The sequence below is a fragment of the Trachymyrmex septentrionalis genome, unplaced genomic scaffold, assembly GCF_001594115.1.
Source record: "Trachymyrmex septentrionalis isolate Tsep2-gDNA-1 unplaced genomic scaffold, Tsep1.0 scaffold330, whole genome shotgun sequence".
Lineage (NCBI taxonomy): Eukaryota > Metazoa > Arthropoda > Insecta > Hymenoptera > Formicidae > Trachymyrmex > Trachymyrmex septentrionalis.
In genome coordinates this window covers 73,226-82,133 of record NW_017305495.1, presented here as the reverse complement: position 1 = coordinate 82,133, position 8,908 = coordinate 73,226, and the positions used below count along the sequence as shown (strand labels likewise).

Sequence of the window (8,908 nt, the reverse complement as noted above, 5' to 3'; positions counted from 1 at the left end):
CACGCACGCACGCACACGCACACACTTCATATAAATATTATATATTGATTTCTCTATTCAGTATATGTATATATCAATTCATCAACTCAAAATATATTAATTTCAATATTTTTTATACCTGCCAAATTGTTTGATTTAAAAATTAGGAAATGTTAATTAAATTACTAATTAGCTTTCAAAATAAAAAGTTTGAAGTTCTTGCAACATTTCTCTAGTCTGATAACAGTCTACTATTTCAAATAAGAAAAATGCACATATAAATGCAAATAATTATGATATAATCTTTTTCAACCTGCTTGTACTTTTAATTTTAGTTTTTTTAAAATAATGTAAATAACGAATTAATGATAAATTAAAAGTTGAAGATATATATATGTATAAATTTTTCAACTAAGCAATAAGAAAAATGTTTTTAAAAAATCACATTTCTTTATATATTTCTTGCAAATCTTGTGTGATGTTCTTAAGAAAATTTATCGTAAAACACTTTGTAAGGAATTTGAAATATACAAGTATGTAAAATGCATAAACTTGTTATATGTGATATACCATTATAAAGAATTATAAAGAAAGATGCAAAACATATCGTTGTTCACAAATTCCAGCTTATATTTTGGAATCGTGAAAATGAAATTATTTCACACAAACATAATAGATACAGATTACACATTCCCTGATTTTAGCATCTGTGTTCCATTAAAAAGACTCGAACATATCAGCACCTCTTTTCATCTCGATACTTCAAAAAGAAAATGAGAGAAAGCGATATGACTCTAGCTATCTTTTAAATCGATAACAATTTCATAAGAATGCTCAATCTATTCTTTTTACATCTTATTTTAATATTCATTTGTTAATTAGACTATCATATTTAATATGACAATCACATTTCTTTGCGTATCAAACAAATATCTATCTCTATTTAGCATTGTTTATCAGTATCATATTTATTAATATTTCAATATTTTCACTGCTCAAAATATATTGGGAATATTATTTTATTCAAATTAGTATCTAAAAGTTGTCAATTTTTGCTTTGATTTGTACCAAAAGTATCAGTTAATGAAAGAAATCTTCTAAAGAAATTGCTGAACAAAAAACTTAATAAAGAAAATTATTTTTGAGCATATCAATTATTCTAATGTAATTTAATGATCAATTATCGTGATTTAACGTACATACATTGATCATCACACTTTAAAAGATTTGATTCATCATCGCATATGTGCGTTCTGTACCAGATTAACAAAGTAAAATATACATATTATATTTTTTATTTAGGATTTAAGATTGAAAAATTTCTAGGTAAGATAATAAAGTATAAATAATTATCTTGTGTTTTAAAATTAGCTATTTATAAAACAGTATATCTTACAAGTTATTCTTAGGAAAAATTTTTGCCTATAATGAACAGATTCATAAATATTACACAATTCTAGAAAAACGAGGCATCATTTCCATGCTTGCTTTTGAGCTTTTTGGGATGCTAATTTTTTCGTGACATACGATGAGATCAACAGCGCCGCGAGTACTATCACAATAAGATAATAATCAAAGTCCTCTTTTAGAACATCGAATGTTTTAGATGGTGCCACTCTTGTATAAAACAGATCTACAAATGTTATAATCATTTTGTGTGAGAAGTCATTTATAAAAATATGAGTTTAAAATTAAATACTTAATGTTATACTTACCAAGACCATGTACAAAAACTAAACAAGTACTTTCAAGGCCACTGGGACTAGTATGAATACCCATAACCCTAGAAACGCTTTGATTATAATTAATAATAGCATCCATATGAACTGGAATCTCTGGCATGTACGGTATTACTCCTTCTTCTCGCATTTCAGGGTTAATAGGCCGTCGTGGATCCACCATCATCCACGGCAACTCTAATATTCCACCATTGGCTAAAGCGACTATGGAAATATATTAAAATATCATGTGTGCGTATGGCGCGCGCGGGCGCGCATACATTTAATTTATATTTCAACATATTCAAATAATTGAAATTGGATTTTCTTTTCAATTTATCGAACCATAATTTTACATACCTATTATATGTTTGCTAGTGATACCCTTTTCTGTGATTGTTTCTTGCATATACTCTATAGATGCCGGAAAAATGAAAGCTTGTCTTTCTACAATTGGTAATTTTGTTGTTGCTAAAGAAGAGAACACTGAAATATCCAACAATCGTTATATTATTAAATTGATATAAATATATTTGATCTTGAAAAAAAAGATCAATATTCAAAATTAATTTGATAAGAATTCTAATTGTTAATATCAAAATTTCAGTTGAAAATGAAAACTATCGACGATATCCTTATACAATATTTTATAAAATATGTAATCCTTGAAAAGACCACAATTTCTTTCGATTTTAAAGGTAAAATAGTTACTGAACCAAGAGACATAATCAATTGACTTTTTTTTTTATAATACAAATATATAGGGCTTGAAAATGGCTTTCACCTGTTGTGTTACTCTGTATCTTTCCTTCATAAAGCTCTAACGTAGCGATTTCTGTTCTACGTCCTTTCTCATTAAAATAGCTGTATACCAACCAATTTTCCGAGTGCACTATATGGATTGGACCTCGTACTCTTTTGTGCGTAATAGAAAAAATCATAGCCCCAGATACTACGTCTAATAGATATAAATTAAGCGTATCTGTAAAATGAGAAAGTGTTAAATGTATTTTCTATAAATAATATAAACTCGCACAATAATAGTCAAAGACATACTCACTTTTATGGGCATGTCCAATACCTTCTGTCACTATGGCCACTAAATTAGGATTAATGTACTTATACAATACTGATCTATCACTTAAAACTCTTCCTTGAGAGTGTACACGTTCTATCGGATTTTTCGCTACAACTTGCGTTATTCTTTGGTTTCTCGGTGACAGCAATAACTCCCATACTTTATGGGCGATTAGTTCCTACACCAACCATTAAAATGATTAAGATTTATTGATATAATGAAATTGATCTATATGCTAAATATATGTCTACATAAAACAAACCTGAGTTGTGCTATATGAAAGAGAGAAACCGGATAATATTCCTGTCGTTTGATCAGCAGTAAAGAGATATATATTTTTCCCGAGTGAGGCTGCAACTGCGGTAGCACTATCGGGATAAACGTGAACTTTATCTCGTACATCAAGAATGAGGATACCGCGTAAAAAGTCGTCAGTCGCTACGTGTAATAACATAGATTGTTTTATTTTGTAACCAAGTTTCACTAGTCCACCTAATGACTGTCCGGTAATCGGATTAAATGTATATATAACACCTTCTCCGGTTTCCTATTGCATGGCATAAAAGCAATATCATCATATGAAGTGTGAACACTTATTGCATTTACCATTGAATCTAATATATAAATGTGTATTTTACCTTGTCTTCTGCTAATAATGCACATTGAGGTGGATGAGGAAAATGTCTGCTGCCTCTTTGTACATACAAAATCATCGTATTAGACAATTTTGTGAAACCACGGATATTAGGTAGCCTGAATTGCCAGATAATTTCGCCTTTTCTAGTTTCAATACCGTACAGCTGCAGGTAGTTTAAAATATAACAATTTGTAATATAAAATGTCTGATAATTTACATGAATTCATACCTTTCCAGCGGATGTAACGGCTACGATCATTTTGTGCAAACCAAATTTATCTTGCACCAGATCAATACGTTGAGTGGATTGTTGAGGTACCAAATCCAGTATCGTTTGAAAGAATGCTCTGGCTTGGTTAATCTGTGAAGTAATCCTTCGAAGAAACATACTTAGAACGTCCCCTGTTTAAAAATATTGCAAAATATATTAGAAAACACATATCCCGAAAGACTGTATTGAAATCTGGGTTGGATGATACAGCGGAAGGATACAAAAAATTAGACGATGTCTACGAGAATAATAGCAAACTGTATATGCTATAATTATTATAAGCTATTGTATTGCGTTATAAAAATTTTTTCAGCAGGTTTAATGACTTTACATATACATATGATGATTGTAGAAGTCATAAAAATGTTTTCATGCATTTTACGCAGCTGGTTATCATGTATCAACGAAATTGCTACATTATTTGCATCAATGATACTTCATTACATCTGAACTCAACCATAACAAATATCCAAATATGGATATTTTATTTCTTGCAATATGTCATGCAGGTAGTAATAATTAGATATATATAATAATTGTATTATCTTTAAGGTATTCTAGATAATCACACGTATATACGCGTTACATCTTCCAGTATCTTTAGGAGCCTATACATCGGAAATGTTATAACATGCAAATAAGTTCGTAAATAGCAATAACACAAAGTACTGCATTAAAACCAGCCTTCCTGCTCCACTACTTACATGAACTGTCTACATCAATACCTGTCAGCAGCCATTCACAAAAGAGAGTTAATTAATATAACTTGCAGATAGATTGTTATTAGAAATTGAATTGTGTTGTGCTAATAAACAATATCGCTTTAATATATGCGAGTGTTATTAATTAAAACAATACGTAAACTTTTTCATAGCTTTCAAATATTATATGTAATATTATATGTAATTATGCAGACTGAAGACATCTTATCATCCGATAAAAATTTAAAAATATTAAGTGTAACTTAATATACATAATTGATTCTTATATTTAAGATCGTGTTAAGTATAGTCTTAAAATGTCATAAGCCAATTACAAAGTATTATTAGCATCTTAAGAGATTACTTAAACGTCTGAAATAAGAATGAACTATGAATATTGGCCTTGATATACTTAGGAAAATGTAAGTTATATCTTGGAAGTGTGAGTAAAAGTTATGTTTTATACATTTGACATATTACAATAATTATTTAGCAAAGGTATAATATCTTATTTCTAGCATATCCTTCATTCAGTATCAAAAGAAATATGTAGGATTTATTTATATCAACAGCTATACTAGTATATAAAATATTACGTAAAAAATATTCAATTAAATTCAATAAGAAATAAAAAAAATCCTTTTCAACTTAATTTATGAATTTTTTAATATTCAATATTTATATATAAATAATCTTACTTACTCTCTTTCTGATCGAATTCCGTTTCGATAGCTTGATCCCTGTCAGACATAGGCAATTCCATAATTTCAACGGCCACAATACTGGCAAGTGCTTCCTCCCTTGTCCATACCAGTTTATTGTGTTGCAACAGTGCAATGCTGTGATCTTGCGAGGATAATAAATGACGACACGTTATCCCTTTCGTTTGCCGTGGGCAAATAGATGCCATTATGGTTGGTAATTGTATAGAAGCATGAGTCAGAGTAACCGATAAATCAGGTATAACTGCAGACGATAACAGATTCGTCGCTGTTATCTCTATTTTCTACAAGTAAAATAATAGGAAATTTGTTAAAAAATTTAACTAATAAATCTCTTTAGAAACAAAGAACACATATTTTAATATTTACTCCATTTTTATATGTTGTTTCCAAAAGTATTTTCTCATTGTCAACAGAGACAACATAAAGAGTTGCATCGCCAGCAATGTCTCTCTGTATAGGAGTCGGAAATTCTCCGATAACTAAAATTCGCTTTCTCTGATCGTTATCGGCATTAATAGAAATTACAGGTCCTTCTCCAAGTACAGATTCTAATTTATATGGCCCTTGGGCGCCAGCCCCAAATATTGTATTTATTGTAACTGATTGTGACTGTGCATTAGTATCGAATAGATGTACTAATAATACTACAGCTAAGGAACTGTCTCCCTTCAAACATGCTAAATATGGAGCTGCTAAAACACATCTAAACAAAAATAGAACTATTTTAAATATCAAAATGGATAATATATTTATGAAACTATTAACATACAATATAAATAAATTTCATGTAAAAATTTTGATATACACAAGAAAAAGTAATTTCAATCTAAAATTACTTACTCCGTTTCTCGACTTATAAATGGTGCGGAAACTCTCCGAGTTTTTAATTTTTCTCCAGTCTTGCTGTCATAAGACGTTACTTCTACTCCACTATTGTAAATAGGTAATATATGATGCAGCGTTCCATCTTTGATATGCCATTTTACATCTTTTATCCTGAAAAACAAATTGTATCTGTCAATTATATGCTCCAAATAAATATTTAACACATCAAAATATCTCCATAGCTTTGTACAATTAGAAAGATATTAATTTTGTGTTACAACAAAAAAACCTTCAAGTATTTATTCCTTATTTTGTGTGTGTGTGTGTGTGTGTTACTCAACATGGTGATAATTATATGAATAAAAATATGAATTGCTGAATTTAAGCAACCTAATTTACAACAGCACAGAGTTACAGAACTAGGTGTACAAAACATATATTATTGACTGTGCTTTGAATAAAAATGAAAAGACCTGTCAGCAGAGTACAAGCCCAATGTAGAAAACGATATAAACGGAGATGCAAGTCTGTAAAAGTAATGGATTATGTTTTATATAAATCTTCAGCATATCAAGTTTTCAACAGCTTTTAAGAGATAATTAGATATGTCCCTAACTTCGTATAGTACATAATATTTAGAAACATAACAAACCCCTCACATTCTTTCATTATTAAAGATTTAGTTTACAAGTAATATATTTATAGACTTCTTCTTAACATTATTAAAATAGAATTTTGCAATAATATATTTGTTTTAATAAATTCAATGTTTTTACACAAACCTGTCGCTATTTGGCTCAGCTATTGGCCATTCGTTAAGTATATGCCCGGTCGCCAAATCCCAAGCGCGAACGATGGCGGGAACACCGCCGCTCACGGATATCAAGTCTCCATCCGCGACACCTCCTAGAGTTCTGATACGTCCGCCATAACCTTTTTCTAGTACTCGCCTCCATAATATTTGGCCTGTTACATCATAAATATAATAAATAATATATTTATTTTGTGACCTAATAAATTATATTCTTATTTTGTAACAATACTTGCAATGGAATAATGTTTAATTTATAATATTAATTTACACGAAAATGTGCTTAATCATTATAATGATCTTTAAATGGGCAAATATAAAGACAATTAAAGAGACTGGAAATATGAAAAGCACCACGTGCAAGTAACATGCAAAAGGTAAGGAAAAAAAAGAAAGACATTATAAATACTTTTATTTACCAGATTTCAGATTAAGCGCAGCAATAACGTTCTCCTCGGTAGCGACGATAATCTTCTTCGCCGTAGACACCGTATCGAAACTGGCAAATTTAATTTTTCCGACGTAGTTCTGCCTCCTGAAAAATCCCGCGTAAACGATTAATTCGCCCACATAGCACCCTGAGGGTGACACACAGAAAATCGAGTATATCGGTCCTCATGATAATATTATTGTAGCGTTCTCTCTCTCTCTCTCTCTCTCTCTCTCTCTTTCTTACTCTCACTCTCACTTTCTCCTTTTCTCTGCATTATTTAGAGGTTGCTTCGATCACTTACCAATCGAATTTGCCGACTTGATCCTCGTAGAGGCACAGGGAGAGATTAAAAAGGCCGATCAGTACGATCAAGCATTGCAGGATCGGTACGTCGAGGAACCGGAAAGACCACGCGCACGGAGCCATGGCGATGACGAGCGCTCCGGCAAGCGCGCGAGAGGGTATCCGCGACACAGTCGCTCTACGCCCTACGCTTCTACGCCACTTCGCTTATGCACGTATGTATGTACCACCCACCGACCGATGTGCTAAAGCGCTTATAGCACGGACGACGACAGACAACGACGTCGCACATAAACGCACCTCGCACCGGTCACCCCTCGCTGTGGATATGTCCTGCCTTGTCTCCGACCCAACGTCTGCCGACGTCTCATATGCTTAACCCCCTCCACGCGTGTATAGTACAGCACATCAATTCGCTGGGTCGTCGTAACAACTTTATTTGTCAACTCAATGTAATTTAAATGGGGTCGATAAGTCAGACTACTACTATGATCTAACGAATTAATCTACTGCACTGTACATACACACGCAACGGACGAAGATGGATAGAATCAGGTGGGCCATACTATCTTCATCTAACACGTGGCAGATCCAGGACTGGCTAGCAACGCTGAGGTGCCCTATGCTATTACGATACAGGGTGTGAATAGAATGATCTCTAATAGTAAACTCGGTCACTCATACTCTAGATTACATTTAAAAAATTGCTTTATAGAAAGTATCTAAATATAATGATAATATAATCAACTTTGGCAATGAAACAGTTACATGTATATTCCGTTAAATGATAATATATGACAATATTATTATTAAATATTTGTTTACATTAAATTAAATAAAATAGATAATTTATGATGCGGCGAATTCGTTAATTAAATAACAGGAACGTTTATTATTTTTTATTATAAATAATCATTCGCCATCATTGATTGATCCCGATCACAAAAACTTGAAGTTCACGATTGTAAAGAAATAAGAATTGCTGAGTTTTTAATTTAAAATTATTACGATCAATTTGGGTGTATCTTTTCGCCTAATAACTGATAAAAATAATTCTTAACAAAATATTTCCGTCGAATATTAATAAACATTTGATTTAAATGAGTTGGGAAAAGAAATCATAAGAATCTTTTATCGCAAGAAAATTATTGAAAAAAAATTCAACAGATAGAACTAAAGTTGTGTGTGTGTTTGATCCCTTTTATAATAATAATGGAAGAGATAGATGAAAAATACATATATTGATAATTTAAATACAATTAAAACTAAATGAAACCGATCGTTTTTCTAGACGTATTATTAAAATGTTCTATAATTTGTACATAAAAGTAAACTTTATAAAATAGAAATATTAATAAAACATGGTAATTTCAAACTAAAATATGAAAAAATATTTGAAGAATTACTTAAAGAATAATATATATATA

The 8,908-nt window shown here is 31.0% G+C and overlaps 1 protein-coding gene across 2 annotated transcripts; it reads right to left on the bottom strand.

The window, feature by feature from the left end:
• Positions 1-1,272: 1,272 nt before the first annotated feature.
• Positions 1,273-8,040, bottom strand: LOC108750173 (ER membrane protein complex subunit 1). Of its 2 annotated transcripts, XM_018489454.1 has the most exons (15): positions 7,480-8,040; positions 7,165-7,280; positions 6,717-6,900; positions 5,950-6,105; positions 5,476-5,812; positions 5,087-5,390; positions 4,388-4,408; positions 3,642-3,814; positions 3,414-3,575; positions 3,038-3,322; positions 2,758-2,953; positions 2,482-2,679; positions 2,058-2,183; positions 1,695-1,922; positions 1,273-1,612 (listed from the first exon to the last, which is right to left on the bottom strand). In XM_018489454.1, the coding sequence occupies exons 1-15, from the start codon at positions 7,602-7,604 to the stop codon at positions 1,452-1,454; spliced, it is 2,772 nt and encodes a 923-aa protein (XP_018344956.1). In that variant the 5' UTR covers positions 7,605-8,040; the 3' UTR covers positions 1,273-1,451. The 2 variants fall into 2 exon arrangements, with proteins under 2 accessions (XP_018344956.1, XP_018344957.1); XM_018489455.1 differs by lacking the exon at positions 4,388-4,408 and having other exon boundaries at positions 1,274-1,612.
• Positions 8,041-8,908: the final 868 nt, after the last annotated feature.

What these genes read in the sequence shown, in the direction of transcription:
- LOC108750173 (XM_018489454.1), bottom strand. Translation starts at nt 7,604, where the DNA reads ATGGCTCCGTGCGCGTGGTCTTTCCGGTTCCTCGACGTACCGATCCTG. An exon ending in CAAGTCGGCAAATTCGATTG is followed by an intron (nt 7,281 to 7,479) that starts GTAAGTGATCGA and finishes GGGATTTTTCAG; the next exon opens with GAGGCAGAACTACGTCGGAA. An exon ending in TTTCATATAGCACAACTCAG is followed by an intron (nt 2,954 to 3,037) that starts GTTTGTTTTATG and finishes TGGTTGGTGTAG; the next exon opens with GAACTAATCGCCCATAAAGT.